The 17,879-nt window shown below is 34.6% G+C and overlaps 1 protein-coding gene across 27 annotated transcripts in view; it reads left to right on the top strand.

The window, feature by feature from the left end:
- Positions 1-17,879, top strand: part of DOCK9 (dedicator of cytokinesis 9) — a 353,079-nt gene that overhangs the window by 273,986 nt on the left and 61,214 nt on the right. For all 27 annotated transcript variants that reach the window (XM_074299422.1, XM_074299428.1, XM_074299424.1 and 24 more), the window contains 4 exons: positions 3,481-3,614; positions 8,047-8,161; positions 14,555-14,621; positions 16,653-16,700. In XM_074299422.1, the coding sequence (XP_074155523.1) occupies positions 3,481-3,614; positions 8,047-8,161; positions 14,555-14,621; positions 16,653-16,700 (364 nt within the window). The remainder of the gene's footprint in view (positions 1-3,480; positions 3,615-8,046; positions 8,162-14,554; positions 14,622-16,652; positions 16,701-17,879) is intronic.

Raw genomic sequence — 17,879 nt, 5'->3', positions numbered from 1 at the left:
TAAGTCAAAGGAGGTCAGAAAGACCCTGCAATTATCTCTTATTCTGCCTTCCATCTGTCCATAAGAATAAAACAGCTAAGAGTTTTGTCATCTTATCACCTTCCTCTCCTGTAGCCTCCAGCATGCCTAATTCTTGCTGTCTGTATGGCACAGGATGGGGAAAATCTGTAACCCTCCTGTTCTTGGATTTTTTTTTTTTAATGCTTTTCAACTTTTGTTTCTATTTTCACATTTGCCCCCCCCTCTTTCTTCTTCTTCCTCTCTCCCTCCTTCTCCCTGTTCCTCTCCCTCTCTTTTTTCTCTTCCTTTTTTCCTTCTTCCTCTCCTTTCTTCCTCCTCCTCTTCCATAACATAATAAAAAGAGTTCTGGACTTGGTACTGAGGGAATACAGCCCGACGGTTTATGGCAAATGGGCTGAGGGGCGGAGACACAGTATGAGTTTTTGTTTTTACTATAGTCCGGCCCTCCAACAGTCTGAGGGACAGTGAACTGGTCCCCTATTTAAAAAGTTTGAGGACAACTGCCTAAGCCTTGATTTCTTTTTCTGCAAAACAGGGAGAGTAATCATAAGATCATAGATTTTGGCCTGGAAGGACCCTTACAAGCCATGAAGTCCAGCTCCCTCATTTTATATGCTGAGGAAACTATAACAAAGAGATACAGTGGCTTATCCAGGGTCACCCATCTAGTTAAGTGTCTGAGGCAGGATTTGGACTCAGTCTCCAGGTCCAGTACTCTATCCATTGTGTTACTAGTTACCTTATAGTTTCTATCTTACAGTGTTGGGAGGATAAAGGTTGGCTGAGATAAATTCAACATGGGAGAAGATTTGGTTCTAATAGAAAGAGCTTTGCCCTTGGAATCAGCTGACCTAGTTTCCAGTTTCACTTCAGATATTTCCTAGATGTTTGCCCTGGGACAAGTGTTTTTTTATTTTTTATTTTTCTCACCTGAAAAAAAATGGAGAAGGCAGGTTGGAGTTCAAAGGAGATTTTTGTCACTCCAATACCAACTCATGTACATCATTTTGACATGAAAAACATTTGCAGCATATACGTTTAAGCTGCTATTATCCAAACAACATCTGGAAACAATGGTCCCCACCATTCAGCTTTGTACTTAAGTCTCAGGGATAGCTGAAATTAAATGCTGGTGTCTGGAGTTGGTTTGTCAGTTAGTCAGTAAACATTAATTAAGCACCTGCTTTGTTCCAGGCACTGTACTAAATACTAGAGCTAAAAAGAAAGATAAAAGGTAGTTTTCTGAACTCAGAAATTAATGGGGGAGGCCACCATGTAAAATACATTATACACCTGAGTCTATACAGAATAAATCGAAGAGAATCAACCAAGAGAAGACACTGGTCAAGGCTTGTACCCTTGCCTTCACTGAGGCAAAAGACTTTGCTTGGAATTGTTTCTGACATATTTATTATTATGCCAGAAGTCAATTAATTAAGAAATGCCACTAATATGTGACTCGGTAGAAAGTTTGGGCATGAATCCAGAGCTAATCCTGCCCCCCCTACCGCCATTACAAAAAAGCCAGAACTCAGGTAGATGAGTGCTTCTGTCCCATGAACAGCTGTTAGACCTATTGAATTGCAAATGTCCTGTCCCTTCCCAGGTGATCAGTAACCTAAGCCCAGTAACTGTGGCTTCAAATTGACATTTTGTATCTTAGGCTGCTGCCTACATTTGCAAGATTCCAGTGCCAAAAAAACATTGGATGCCATCTGCAAAACCAAATGCCAGTCATTTCTGGTTAATAGCTTGCCCTTTGTGACTGTAATCGTTAAAGTAAATGTGCTTAAGCTTATAGCATGTTAACCTGTGATTTTAGTAGCCTCTTGATAGTAGAAATACTGCTTTGTGTCAGACACTGACCCCAACTCATTATGACCATCACAGAAAAGTGAAAACACTAATTATGTCTCCAGAGGCATATTTTTTCACACTAGCCCCATAATTTCTTGCTCCAAGCAGCATGATGTCACTAACAGAAGAATGTTAGATTTGGGGCCAGGGTTTAGTTTGTTTCTGCAAGGGCAGAGGAGGCATACCTGGGAGAAAAAATGTGTGCTATCTAAAACTAAGCTAATCATTTACTTATATGATCTTCAGCAAGTCCCCCTCCCCTATGGGACTTAGCATCCTTATCCATAACATGAGCAAGTTTGGGCTTCCAGTATTTTAAGAGCAGTCGTGTAGAAAGCTGATTCTTTAGTTTAATCTTGAGTTGGCAGAGTGAATGGAATTAAGATTTGGAGTCAGAAAAAAAAAAAAAGTTCAAATCCTGCCTCAGATACGTATGAGCTTATAAGTTCTACTTATGCTTCACCAAAAAATTCACATGTCATGTACAATGAAGACAATAGGAGACAATGAAGACAACATCATAATGTTGTTGTGAGAATCAAATATCGAGGTAACATATGCAAAGCATTTTCAAACTTTGTAATTATTTGGTCATTTGAGTCTCATCTGAATCTCCATGGTTCCATTTGGGGTTTTCTTGGCAAAGACACTGGAGCGGTTTGTCATTTCCTTCTCTGACTCATTTTACAGATGAGGAAGCTGAGGTAAACAGGGCTAAGTGACTTAGCCAGGGTCACACAGCTAGTAAGTGTCTGAGACCAAATTTTAATTCAGGAAAATGTCTTCTAGATCCCAAGCCAGGTACTCTACACACTATATCAATTAGCTGCCCATTGTAAATCTTAACATGTTATTTAAATGCAAGCTCTTTTATTATTGTTTTGGTATTACTCTGTTTGACCCCATGGTTCAGAAATGGAAATAGTGAAAGTGGCTGGGACAACTTTCAACCTAATATAAGGGGATGAAACCCCCAAACTTCCTAACAATAAAGAGCTGTTAAAAGTTAAATCTGTAGTTTCAGCAAATTGTAGGATCTTTCTCATTAGAGGTCTTGAGGTGATTTTTGATGACCATCTGAGGATATTGAAGAAAGAATTTCCATAGAGGTCTGGACTAGACTAGATGGCCATCAAGGTCTTATCTAACTTTGATTTAGAACAAGGTGATCTCTAAGGTCCCTGCCATTGTAAATCAATCCTATGGTGCAGTCCTTAAGACTTTCATGTCTTAATTCCTTTCACTCTTGGTAGTATAACAACATAGAGACTTGTTTATTTGGTTTTTTAATTGTGGTGGCTTCAGGTAAAGGTACATTTTATCATCTTTGGAAAAATAAGAACAAAACAAAAAAGCTTATTGGTTCCACTTTAAGAGTGTTGCATTTCCGGAGTAGTATGGCCTGTGTATATGAAGTCGTACTTTCCATGCATGTATGTTTTTCAGTTCCCAAATTAGTATTGATTGTCTGAATGTTAAAGGTAGAATAGTTGAATAAAATGCTTGAGTCAACTTCCTGACAAAAATAATGGCAGTTTTAAAATACTGAAATATATAGGTATACACTTATCATTTCATAACCTATTTTTTTATAATTTTTAGCATCACCCTATACCACATCAACACCAAATATCAATAGTGTGAGAAATGCTGATTCAAGAGGCTCTCTCGTCAGCACCGATTCAGTGAACAGTCTTCCAGAAAGGAACATCGAGAAGACCAATTCTCTTGACAAGGTAGTTGGTGTTTTTTTTCATGTCATTAATGATTCTTCTTCATGTGATTGAATTTATTTCATGGTAATAAAAAATTGCCCCGATAAATCCTAGCCATTTACCCAAAGAAAATTGTCCTGGGAATTTTGACCTGGACTCTTTTATGCCTAGTATCTCCCACTTCTCATCTGATCATCTTAGCCCATTGCAATTCAGAGCTCATGAGTTTTAGAATAAACTTCTTACCCCAGCATTTAAGGCTTTCCAACTCTGGCTGTTGCATATTTTGCTAGCCTTGTTCTCTACTCATTTCCTTAAGAATATGTCAAAACAATCAAGTTAAACAGAGATTTCCTAATCTTATTCTGCCTTTTCCCTTCTTCATTCTTTGACTCAGATTACCCCCTAATGTCTTCATATACTCTTCATATTTCTGTTTCTTCCATTTTAACATGCTATATAAATGCAAGCTCTTCCATTTTCCTTTTAGACCTATCTCAGATATCAGATATCTTTTCATGATTTCACTCCCTGATTTTCAAACTCATTCTTCTTTGCTGACAGTGACTTCTCTGATCCAATTGCTTCTAGCCCTTTATCTAAAGTTTTCCTTTGCCTTCATAGAAATTTATCTGTTATTGTTCTTCATTGTCTATTTCCCTCTTTCCCTTCATTTAATTATTAGTTCCTTTGATCCAGAGACTGTTGGTTTTTTCTGCTGTGTCTCTCTAGTGTTTTACACAGAATAATGAATACCTGTTGAGTTGAATCAGGCTTCCCAAATTCCTCTCCTGAATTTCAGGTTTGCTACCCTTTGTTGTCTTCTCAAGATTTCTTTATCCCCTGGAAGCCCTACTGTCCCTTCCCCCAGACTATGTTCTGTCTTGTGTCAATATCCTTGAAAAATATTCACTAATTAACTGTCTCTTAGTTGAAGTTGATTCTTTTAAAGATTATATCTGTGTCTACTCTTAGTAGATACCATTTGGTGAGTTGATACTATGAATACTCACAACTGGAACCTCTACCTCCTCCCAGCTACCTGCAAAGCTTTATTTATTCCTCCTTTTTTCAAAGTTCATGCCCTTCTGGGGCCTGTTCCATATCTCCTTTTTAATCTAAGGCAATAGCTCTAATTCTTAGTTTCCTTGCAGGGTCATAGGTTTAATGACTAATCCCATTTTTCACTTGAATCAAGTTAGTAATTCTGCACATTCAAGTTCTCCTTTGTGATAGATAAATCCCTAAGTAGCTACCAGGGGGATATTGCCTGGTGATTATCATCTATATTCTAGAAATTTATTATAGGTTTTATAATAATTACAAAAATGAGGGGCAACTATATGGAGCACTGGCTCTGGAATCAGGAGGACCTTAAATTCAAATCTGGCCTCAGACATTTAACATTTCCTAACTGACCCTGGGCAAGTCAGTTAACCTCAATTGCCTCACCAAAAAAACTAAAAAATAATAATTATGGAAATGCTCTATATAAGTAGTAAGAATAATAATCAGGCCACGAACCTTTATTAAATGTCTACAATTGTGAAAGAATATGGACCAGAGGCTGGCATATATATGTATGTATTTGTGTGTGTGTGTGTGTGTGTGTGTGTGTGTGTGTGTGTTATGTATGTCAAATAGATATAATTTGAGAGGGAAAACTCTAGCAGCTAATGGGATCTGGATAGGCTTCATATAAAAAGCAGTACTTGAGCTGAATTTTGAAGAAAAGTAGGGATAATGGGCATCCTACCAAAAGGAAGAAAGAAAGGAGAAAAGAGAAAGTTCCCCCTCATAATCAAGATAGCATATGATTTTCTCCCAAGGAAAGGAGTTATTACCTTAGTTTTCTCCCCCCCAAAATCTAGAATTAACAAAAAGAAGAAGAGCAAGCATGTATCTTTCGAAAAGTGCTTTATATATGTCATCATTTAAACTTCAGAACAATCTGCAAAGTAGATACTATTATTATTCCTATTTTATAGATAATGAAACTGAGGCTTGAGAAATTAAGTGAGTTGCCCCTCAGACAGCTAGTAGTCTAAACATTAGCTGTTGTATTTTTTAGTTTTTAAGTCTCATGAGGAGAATTGACTTCATTTACATCATAAGGAATGAATCAAGAGCAGTATTGGGATAATATCCTCTTCTGTCTTCTATTTCAGTCCTTTTTTCCTGAAATAACCAAGATTTAGACTTTATGATATTTTGTAGAAAAGCCTCAGAAATTTTGAATGGTACCTGGAAACAAATGTATCAGCTTTGTCATCAGCATCATGGTTCTAAGTTTTGGAAAAAAATTTTTTTATAATTATTACTATTATTTTAATCCTCACATCTTAAGCACATCATCTGATACCATTTCAGCTTTTCATTCAATAGAGTCACTCCTTCTCCAGGACTTGAAATACACCTCTTCCCTCAACAAATAACATGTGTAATCTTACCTTATGTTTCAGTAGCTGATTCTTCCCGGACTTAGGAGGTTGCCTTCTTGTAGAGGTACAGGCTTTTTGGTGGCAGAAGTCTCACGACATGTGTTTAACTTTCCCCTTAACTCTAACATGCCTTCGTGTGACAGAGGGAGAAACTTCTCAGAAGGCATTCCGCTTATGTCATGCGCAGCCCTGGAGAGGAGGAGGAGAGCTGTCAGTCAGCCAAGAGAAATCGGGTCACCATGGATTTTTCCCTCCTGACCATCCCGACTTTGCCAGAGGATCCCTTGCATGCCGCACTTACGTTGCCTTTGCAAGAAGTACTTGGTTCTTGTAGTTCCAAGTGTGAGGCTGATGTTTGGAGTGAGAACACTAGCAGTACAGTTTTGCCACAAACTTGCACCAGTTTATTTTATTCTTGGAAAAATAAAATAGCTTACATTTGTATACTACTTTAAGGTTTGCAAATTGCTTTACCTATATTAGGGATCTATCCCTTATAACAGCTCTGTGAAAAGAGTGACAATATTATTGCCATTCTATCCACCATTCTGTCTACCATTTTTATCCATCATTTCACAATTGAGGAAATTGAGATTTGGAAAATAAAATGACTTGCCATAGGTATACCAGCAAGTAATTGTTTAATGTGGCACTTAAAATCAAGTCTTTCTGACTCCCAAGTCTACCACATTCTCTACTATTCCACCTTGCTAGCTCTAAATTTAAAATAAGGGCATGAGATATGAACTTCACTGAAGTCTTTTTCCTTTGCTTCACTGTAGTATAGAGGTGACCCAGGGTTTTTCGCATGTTGCCAGCTATTGCAAGTCTAATCAGCAGGAAAGACTTGGGGTTTATTGTCTTCCATGTGATGAATTTTGGGTGCCAAATAACTCCTAAAATCAGCTGTTGATGGACTACAGTCTGCTGAAGCAAAGGCAGTGTTCAGATTGATGAAATTATGAATCTTTCAAAGTTCTCAAAAAATAATTAGTTACAAAATCAAAATATGATCTACAATGCTATTCATCTCTAATGCTGAATAAAGAAAACATCTTTTTTTAAAGATATTTTTGGGACAGGAAATTATCTTAGTTGATTTTATTAATACTGATTAAATAAAACATGTCCTTTTTTTTAAACTGATAGTTTTGGGAGAGGAAATAGCCTTATTGATTTTCTACTGCAATACCTCACAAAGTGTTTGTTTGTTTGTTTTTAAAGCACGGTATAATTATTCTTATGTTTTTATAAAAAAAAATTTTTGTATACTGCTGCTCTGTGGCAAAACTGAACTAACTAGTAACTACACGCTAAGCTTTCTGACAGATCTTGTTTGGACATTTGCAGTGTTCAGATAAGCTGATGACAGAAGGACCTCATCAGTTTAGGCTGTATCTGGTGTTGCTTGGCTCAGCTATCTATCTACTAGGTACCTGCAGGCTCTTTTCTGCTGTGAGAACCTTCCCGACTTGCAATGACTTGCTTGCAGAGACATCTGCCTGCTGGTACACGGGCAGCACCATAGGTTTGATTTGGTTTGTTTATTTTTGCTGTGTCTACCATTAGTGTCTTCCTTAGAGTAGTTTTTTAGTTCTGCGGTGTTGTTTTCTCCATCATCCCTTCAGCACATTGCTCATGGGACACCCTCTTTTGCATGACATTTCGTAATATTTAATAGTCTACATCAGTAGCCTAAGCTGTGGCAGCATTGGACTGTGAGGTTTGGGTGTGCCTTTTTTTTTTCTCCTTTTAGAAATCCATAAAGAAATAATGGCTGCAACTACTTTGGAACATCACCTATTTATGGTGGGGACAGAGGTGGGAAAAGTGGACCTATCCCTGAAATATAGTGAGGGATTACTTATATCTGGAGTATCCCAGGTTCAGTAATCTTCTCAGTTTTGAATACTTTTCTTTTTCAAGGTAGTAAAAAAAAATAAATAAGTGGAATTAATATATCATTTTCCCCTTGAAATTAATAAAAATCATTCTCTTTTGTTTTTTTCCAGCACCAACATAGTGGTACTTTAGGGAGCTCTGTAGTCCGCTGTGACAAACTTGACCAGTCAGAGATTAAGAGTCTACTCATGTGCTTTCTATACATCTTAAAAAGCATGTCTGATGGTAGGTAAACAACAGATTCCATTTTATTTCATTCATTTTACCGGATAAGAAAATGAGGGGGGAAAATGGGAAGTGTTTTGAAATAAAGGAATGTATAAAGAAATGTGGATTAAAAATTAATTTTTTAAAATCTACATGCTTCATATGATAGAAGCAAAATTCCTCAAAAAGTGTGTAATGCTCTTGGGTGGTAGAGACTTTGATTTTGCCACAGAAGCCTCATTTCAAAAATGGATTTCAGAAGTATTCAGATGAGAACTAAGGTTTTTTGGTGATGGACATGTTGACCACTCAGCTAAAATTGTGAAAAAGAAACCCCAAAGAAAATATGGTTTAACAAGAATCTCTTTTCAAATCTATTTCAGGTAACATCATCTTTCCATCTTGTGTAATTTGTGTTACTTTTTTTTTTTCCTTGCCTTTTCTTTTTTTCTCTATGTGGAAATAAAACGAGGGAACCATAGAAGAATTCAGTATCCTACAGATCATTTCAACTAGAAAATTAATTAATGTCCCTTTAAAAAAACCTAAGAGAAAAGATCTACCATTTCCTATGGGAAGAATAGCAAACAAAATTTGTCTAAATACTCTTTTTTGTCTAAAATGAAGTATTACTTATTGTAGTGAGTTATATCAGTACTGATATATTGTTATATTTTTATCAATATTGTCATAGTTTCCAGGTCTGTATCTGTTAATTAAAAAAACAAAAAAAACCAGAGAATATAAATGAGGTTAGCTGAAACAATGTTTGCATTTACAGGCAATTTTTATAAGTATTTCTTTGGAAATGTGGAATAAATTAAGATGATGTAAATTCAATCTGATTCAATCCCCCTCACTTTCCAGTGGCATAATGGGAGATTGTGTTCCTCACCATGGTCCTGATCCTCAACTTTTAAAATAGATGACCACAAATACCATTGTCATCTATAAAGAATGCACATTTATAGTATAAGAGATCCATGTTGAGCTAGATGTGCCATACATTTTGGATGAACATTTCCATTGACTTTCCTGTCAATGCAAAAGCCAATGAAAACACTGTCCTAAAGTGTGCTAGCCCATCTGGTCCATGCTCTGCACATGTCAATGTATGTTGAGCATAAAGCTTTCTAAAATGTGAACAAGTTAGCAAAAGAGGGCCCTTAGGGCTCTAAGAAAATTTTTGAATAAAAATATTCAAAAATCTTCACATGAAATAAAAGAGATCCAGAGCAATAAAATAAGAGAAACATCAAACTTTCTAATGATTACACATTGAGTACTCAGGGCAGAGTCTTAAGATCTTAGAATAGGAAGGCATTTGAAAGATTTCTTTTTTTCCTTTTTTTTCTTAATCTTAAGTAAGAAAACTAAGTCTTGGAGAGGCTAGTTAGTATGACAATACTAAAACTCTAAATCAGGTCTCTTGATTCCTTTTTTCAGGACTTTTTGTGTTAACTAGTGCCATGAGTTAAGTTTGGGTTTCATATAAAACAATATCATAGTGTCATATAAAACAATATCATAGTGTCTTATATAAAGTTTTCTGTCATATTTTCAGTTTAGTGAATCATCAGATGAAGGAACCTCCATCAGAGTTCTAGAATTTAGAAGGGCCTCTTTGAAAAGATTATTAGGGAGACTTACAGCCACTCGATGCATTTATGAAAAAACGTGATTCAGGGATGAATGTTTTGCTACCTTTTTCTTATTGCAGATTTCCTTGTAGCAAACATAAGTATGAGATCAAGTTTAATTATCCCAAGTTTAGTTATTTAATTTCAAAGCATTATCTAAATGAGATTATATTTGTAAAATACTTAGCATAATATTTGACATATAGTTGGTGCTACATAAAGGCTTCTTCCTTCATTCAAAACAGAAAGCTTTTTCATATTCTGCAACTCACATCTCATTGGTAAGCAGTGATAGCATACATTCTACTATTAATGCAACAAATACTTGCCTTTAAGCCCTGAATGAAATTTTTTTTATTGAATTTTTCATTTCTTAACCCACCATCACATTACTTTTCTCATTATATAAAAGCCACGAACTTCGAGCTTACATTTGACCAGATACAAAGTTTTGAATTGGAGTTAAATTCAGTATATCAAATGCTAAAAAACAAAAACAAAAACAGAAAAAAAAAAAAAAAATCCCAGTTCTATGTTTAGGATACCAAGATGAAAACAAAGATGAATAATAGATTCTCCTTCAAGTCTGAAAGGAAAGATGTGATTAATTTTTTTCAGGTAATTTTTTTTCAATTAAGTATTTATTTTATCTTCTTTTTACTTCCTTCCATCCCTTACTGGGGGGGAACCTTTATAGCAAATGTGTATATTGAAGCAAAACAAATCCCCACATTAGTCATATCCAAAAATTAAAGGTAGTGTGATGTATCAAAAGTTTAAGAGATAATAATTTCTGGGTAATTAGTCATATTATTCATTATAACTAGCACATAATTAATAAAATAATTGGCTATTTGGCCAATTTTGCAAACCAAAGATAGATGATGGCAAATTCTTGATATTTATGTGCCCTTGAAAGAGAAAATGAATATTATAATGAGATATATAATTTTAATGATGGGGTTGGAGTCAGAACTCTGATCTCTCAGGCCTGAGTGACTAGAACCTCATAGACCATATTTCACCAAGAGTAGATTTTCTTTGTAAGGTTTTTCTAATTAGACAGGCAATAGCTCCACCTAGATAAGATGGTCTAGGTGGAATACATTTTTTGAACAAGATCAGAGATTTTGAAAGAAGGACTTTGAGGAAATAGGAAGAAAAGAAAAAAATCCTAGATCTCCCCAATAATTGGTTATTTAATATAAAAGAGAAATAATCATTTCTCACATTAATATTAGAATTTGGGTTTTTCCTAACTCCTAATTTGGTCCTTTATCTATTATAACAAAGTGCTTGTCAGTGTCAAAAATGTGTAGGAGTTAATAGCTTGATTGGTATCAAGTATTATGAGAGGGAAAATATCAAACATGACTTCAAGGGTTCACATGTAGCTGATTCAGAGAAAGATGAGACTGGAGGGACAGTTAGGTGGCGCCATAGTACACAGTGTAGGACCTGGAATCAGGAAAACATCTTTCTGAGTTCAAATCTTGCCTAGGTCACATACTAGCTGTGAGACCCTAGATAAGTCACATAACTTTTATTTACCTTGGTTTCCTCAACTGTAAAATGGGGATGATAACAGCACTATCTCATAGAATTACTATGAGGATCAAATGAGATGATAATTGTAAGGCATTGAACACAGTCTCTGGCACATAATAAATGTTATGTAAATTTTAGCTACTACTATTATTGTCATTAGTTTCTCATTGGAAGTTTTCATGAAAAGGGCTGAATGATGAGATTTTTCTTCAGGAAATGGACAGAAAGCTACTGACATCTCTGAAATCCAAATTACCCATCTTTCTCCTAATCTCATCTTAAATTCAGTATATTCCTTCTCCCTTTAATGTTTAATCTTTGTGACATCAGGATAGATCTGTGCATTTGCTGACTGGTGCAAAGGGGATACAGGGATGAGGCTGTGAGCCCAGGCCAAGACTGGGAGCCAGGGAAAAGCTTTACCCCCACTAGATCTGGAGGCAGACTGATTTTAGTGCATTTACAGAGTTGTAATTGGTTAAGTAATCTATAGAAATTGCTAAGTCAAGAGCTACCTGTATATGATTACCAAGGGAATAGTTAAAGAAATTGGCTTCTATTTTTTTATTGGCTACTCTCTTGGAGGGAAAAAACAAACAAGCTTGTGTATATATATAAAAAAAAATACTTGCAAATCAAATTATCATTATTTTATTTTTATTTCTTTCCATTGATCATTATAGTTGATTTTGAAACATTCTGAGTCTACACACCTCATAAAATTTACCATTTTAAAAATCTTATAGTTACTTTCCAAGCATTCCACAAAATATGTGTTGTTTCTTTCTAATGCATAGTCTCCTAAGGATGTAATGAACTGTGTGATCAATCTCTGTGACTGGACCTGCTTAAACACCCAGGAAAATGTACCGGATCCTCAGTTCTCATAGCATGGGGAGTTCTTTCTGTCTTTGAAACCTATGAATCTTTCAGTAGCTTTACCTATGATTCCAGATATTGCATTTGGGAAAACTGTGCTCAGTTCCTAAAAGTCTTTCATGATTAAAAATTTTGTCCCTGGTTCTTTAAGTGGAGTTTCTCAGCTGTCAGTTAATTGTTTTTAGCCTTCCAGGAAAAGTGCATCCAATGAGCTTTTTCTACCTACTAAGTATTTTACAGTGCTGACTTAATCAGTATGAATGCCAAAAGATTCTTGAGAAGACAAAAAAAATTACCAGATATGCAAATTATATTGCTGCCTATGACAATTTTTTTTGGATGATGTAAGTTCTCTCAACAGGACAAACCTGTTTTTATCTTCGGTGGGTAGCAAGGGTCTTCTACCTTCCATTTGTCACTTATCTGTAATTCCTGTGTCCTTAGTAGTCTAATGATTGGGGTAGAAAGAACTTAATTATGAGCCATCTTCAAATTTGCTAATAAACAAATAATACTTTATAATTTATATAAGATTTTACTTGACAGCAGAAATAGAAATATCAGTGTAATTCTTTAAAAATAAAAATTTAACATGTAGAATCCATTAGATTGGAAGCTCCTTGAAGTCAAGGACTATCTTTTCCCTCTTTTTGTATCCCCAGTACTTAGCACGGTGCCTGGATTGAAATGGAGTTAGGAAGAACTGAGTTTAAATCCTTCTTCAGAAACTTAGTAGCATTATGACTCTAGGCAATCAATTAAAAGCTCTCTTATCCTCAATTTTTTATCTGTAAAACAGGGATAACGATTTTAACTATCTCCTAGGGTTGTAAGAATCAACTAACATAGCAAATTTTAAAGTGTTTTTATAAATGGTAGCTCTTATTAAACATTAAAAATAAATTCTTTTTTAGTCTTTCAGAGATATAGGGAAGATTTAGCCTGAGCATTTCTTTTCTTTCTAGGAAGTCCTTCTAGGAGATAAGAGCTCATTTGGCTATAGGGTCCTTGACAGAATTTCCCATTACACAAGAGAAATTATGAGAACCAAGATTGACCATTTAAAAGATTTAAATTGGGATTTATTATTTTTAATTCAGATAATTTTTTCAATTAAGTATTTATTTTATCTCCTTTTTACTTCCTTCCATTCCTTACTAGGGGGGGAACCCTTATAGCATCTTATTTATCTCAGCTGCAGTTCACCAGGACAGAAGATATTGACCTCTTCTACTAAAGAAACTCGAAGAATTATCCCAATTTGAAAAAGTTGGCCCTGGCCCTCTGTGTATATGTGGACAGTCCTATTGATAGCTATTTCCTTTCTAACTATTTCTGAGCTTGAATTTAAGATTTTTTTTTTTTTTAAATTCAGGTAATGTCTACTTCTATTTAACCAGTGATGCAGAACCAAACTGTGATGAGAAAATTTTCACTTATTTCTAATGTCCTGAACATAAATAAACATATAAGTATTTTACTAATTTGCATTTTGCCAACTATAATAATTTCATAATGAATCTTCATCAAATGTCCATCATTTGGAATTTATATGAATTGTAGAAGTTTACTCTTACTAAAAACTCTAAATTAGACTTAGAATAATAAAAAAGAATTGTTAGTCAAGAAAATGTAGAATTAGGTCTGGTATGTGGAATACTTAAATAATGTGCAATTTCATCTTTCCTGGTATTCTCACTCCTAGAGTGCTTCTCAAGCCCTTTATGCCTTTTCCCAAAGAAGTAAGCTTTGCTTTCAATTTTACTTAAATTGACTCAATTTCACTTAAAACTTAATGATCTTCAAGAATTGTTGCAATTGAAAGTGTGATTATCCTTTGGCCAGGCTGATGATAAGCATTCCTCAACTTAGCTAGGATTGGCTCCATAGAATAAATCTTCTGTCTATTCCAGTTGAAATAGGACTTCCCTGAGCCTACCAGCCTCACTTACACTAAGAAGAAGCATCAAAATAGTATTTAAGTGGGAATTTAACAATTGTTTTAAATCCTTTAAATTGTTTTATAATCCTTCTAAAGTCCAAAGCTTTTAATTTGCAGGTTCTCCAAACAAATAATGGATTTAGATTTTACATACAATCCCATTAATCTCTTTAGACCTCATTTTCTTTATCTGAAGAAGCAAAAGGCTCATTCAACCCTTGTTCCAATATTCCTTGGTCTAAGGCCTTTGTATATATGGTTATATAAAGGAGTTATTTTTAAATGCTGAGATGAATGAGCATGGTAATCTACACACACACACACACACACACACACACACACACACACACACACACACATATGTAAATTGCTTTTCTGACCAACAATATTTTCATTTTCTAGATGCTTTATTTACATATTGGAACAAAGCTTCGACCTCTGAACTTATGGATTTTTTCACAATATCAGAGTGAGTAGTTTAAATTTTTCTCAAAAGTTGAAAATTATGCTTTCTTACCAAGCTATTCTGTGTCATAAAAATATTTACATTATCTATAAAGGACATATGAAAGAAGATGCTTTCTACCTCCAGAGATAGAACTGATATGTGGAATTATGTATTGTATAACTACACATATATATTGATGTCAAATGTTAGGTCCCCTCTAATATGGGATTGGGAGGGGAGGAGGGAAATGGCTTGCAACTCAAATGTAACAAAAATAAATATAATATAACATAATATAATATAATAAAAAAATAAAATTGGATCACAGTGTAGTCAACTCTTGATCCTAATAGAGATAAAGAGAGATATATAAGGTATGTGTTACTTTGAAATTTAGGTACTGACTCATCATTGGATACAAGCCTACATCCTCATTCAGTCCTTGCTCTGTGCTGGACCTTGTTCTGTCCCTCTCAGTGGTGTAGGCAGAGGAAGAAACAGAGTCCAAAAAACATTGGGAGAATAGAATTGCTATATTTTGAGTGAGTCAGAGGATCTGGATTCAAATGAAAAACTTCAAATAATTTGTATTATTTTGGAAAAATCACTCAACCTTATTATTTTCCTGTATGATGATTCTCATGAAAATGAGATGGACCAAATGAGATCTAGCATAAAACAATTAATAATTTTGGGAGCTGTGATATTAGGAAAAAGAACTATGTATTTTTAAAAATAATAATAATAGTTTTTATTTACCAGATATATGCATGGGTAATTTTACAACGTTGACAATTGCCAAAACTTTTTTCCAATTTTTTCCCCTCCTTCCCTCCTCCCCCCCAGATGGCAGGTTGACCAATACATGTTAAATATGTTAGAGTATAAATTAAATACAATATATGTATACATGACCAAACAGTTGTTTTGCTGAACAAAAAGAATCGGACTTTGAAATAGTGTATCATTAGCCTGTGAAGGAAATCCAAAATGCAGGTGGACAAAATTAGAGGGATTGGGAATTCTATGTAGTAAGAACTATGTATTTAATTGAATTATTTATGTTATCTAATTTTGCCTTTTTGAGCTGTTTCCAACTTTTCCTCCAGTGTCTTTTCTCTTTGCTTTTAAGTCATGTCTCCTATTTAAATGTTCCCTATGAATATTATCAGCATTTGGCTTACTCCCATTACTGGATTGATAATAGAGTTAACAGGTACAAGAAATTTAGTGAAATGTCTGTGAAAACCCATTAGATAAATTGCTTTTCAGTTTCTCTTATCAGATAAATAATTATTGTTATAAATAAAATTTGCTCACCAATTTTCATCTGAGACATTGTTTAAAACAACCATGTAAACACTTAAAACAAAAATGAGTTCTTCTTATATGATTGTAACTTATCTTCTTTGTTGCTCAACTTTATCTATAAAATGAGAATAATAATCCTTGCACTTCCTACCCCATAGGGTTATTGGAAGGAAAGAGTTCTGTAAACCACAAAATGCTAAATAATTTGTAAATTATTATAACAGAGAAATATGTGAGGAGTCTTTGGATATTCAATAAGACTTCCTAAGCCAAACAATTTTGAAAAAATATATAGATTTTCATTGCATGTTACAAGAGCTTATATTTGGTTTACTGGAAAGCACATTAGATTTAAGATCCTGGGGCTTTTTAAAAAATTCTAATCCCTATAGTCTATGGAAAGTGCTTAATTATGAGTATTTCTCTGGACCTCATTATTCTCATCTGGGAAAAGGGAATACTTATACTTTTCAGGGGGATGATGAACAAAGTGTTATATAAATATGAACTGCTGTTATTTTTCATATTTATCCTGCTGAGAGCCCATTGTAACCACAAACTAATTGAGCCTTTTGTCAAAAATAGGTAAATAATAAGTTTAAACCTTTGAGAAGATTTATGATAGCTGAGAGAAAAGGCAGTAGCAAGATTTATTGAGGGAAAAATCTTCTAGAATATATTCATCATTGTTGATATTATAATTAAATGTTTAAAATAATTTTCCAAATTATCTTTTTATAGAGTGTGCCTACATCAGTTCCAGTACATGGGAAAGCGATATATAGCAAGGTACTGTGTGCAATTTTAATTTGTAAGGTTATTCAGTGATACCAATTTCTTTATTTCTCTTGTCTACCCTCCCATCCATCCCCTCCTTTTCTCTTATTGAGCGTATCTGAGGATATGGGAATTGTCGTTCTGTGATGCTTGACAGCTGAAAATGTCACAATGTACACAAAGGCAATTGGCAGACCTTTTACTTGTGCTACAAAAATTCATTTTTTTTTTAGTTTTCTGAGTTTTTAAAAAAATTTATTATAGCTTTTTATTTACAAGATATATGCATGGGTAATTTTTCAGCATTGACCCTTGCAAAACCTTCTGCTCCAACTTTTCCCCTTCTTCCCTCCCATCCCCTCTCCTAGATGGCAGGTAGACCAATACATATTAAATACAATATATGTATACATATCCGTACAGTTATTTTGCTGCACAAGAAAAATCAGACTTCCTACAAAAATTTATAAGCATCTTCCACCTATATTTAGGCATTTTATTGGCCCATCTCTACAAATCCACATTTCTAAGCCCTTCCTATTAGGATCCCGGTTCACTATCTCTTTCTTTTCTCATTTTCTTGCCTTTGTCTTTTTCCCTTATCCTTTTGCTCTCTCCAATCTGTAAATCAAAAGTATAACCTTCTTTGGAATAATCCAAAACCAATATTTCCTGGACCCTTAATTGACTAAAAGGCTGTCCTGAGTACAGGACTTCTCTTAATGTCACTTATGGGTTTTGTGAACATGTTGTGCAAAAGATTACAATTGCATGTTATTTCCATGGGGACAGTGTTTATACATTCATTATGCATAAGTACACTTTTATTTAGCGATAGTAATAGTGTTGAGCCCCAAATTCTAATTCAGATCAGTAATCCAAATTATATGATGAGCAGGATGATATTACTAAAAGTTTCATGACTTAATGATGGCATCCAGTTATGTTAACATGATTATTAAATGGCACTCACCAAGACACTTTCATATAGGGTTTTGCCTGAACTCAAATCATTGGTGAATTCTTGTTCTGTCTGAATCAGCTTGGTCCTATATTAAAAAATATATAGAATTTACAAGTTAACTTATGTTGACAGGAACTATTTCTTTTTTTGAAGTTACCCAAATTAAATGTGTTCTTGCTTGTTTGGATCCAATGAATGGATCCACATATTCCCATCCAACTTCCTCC

This window comes from Sminthopsis crassicaudata, chromosome 3 (assembly GCF_048593235.1).
Source record: "Sminthopsis crassicaudata isolate SCR6 chromosome 3, ASM4859323v1, whole genome shotgun sequence".
NCBI lineage: Eukaryota > Metazoa > Chordata > Mammalia > Dasyuromorphia > Dasyuridae > Sminthopsis > Sminthopsis crassicaudata.
Note: the sequence above shows the minus strand (reverse complement) of the source record. Positions and strands in the feature narration are given on the sequence as shown.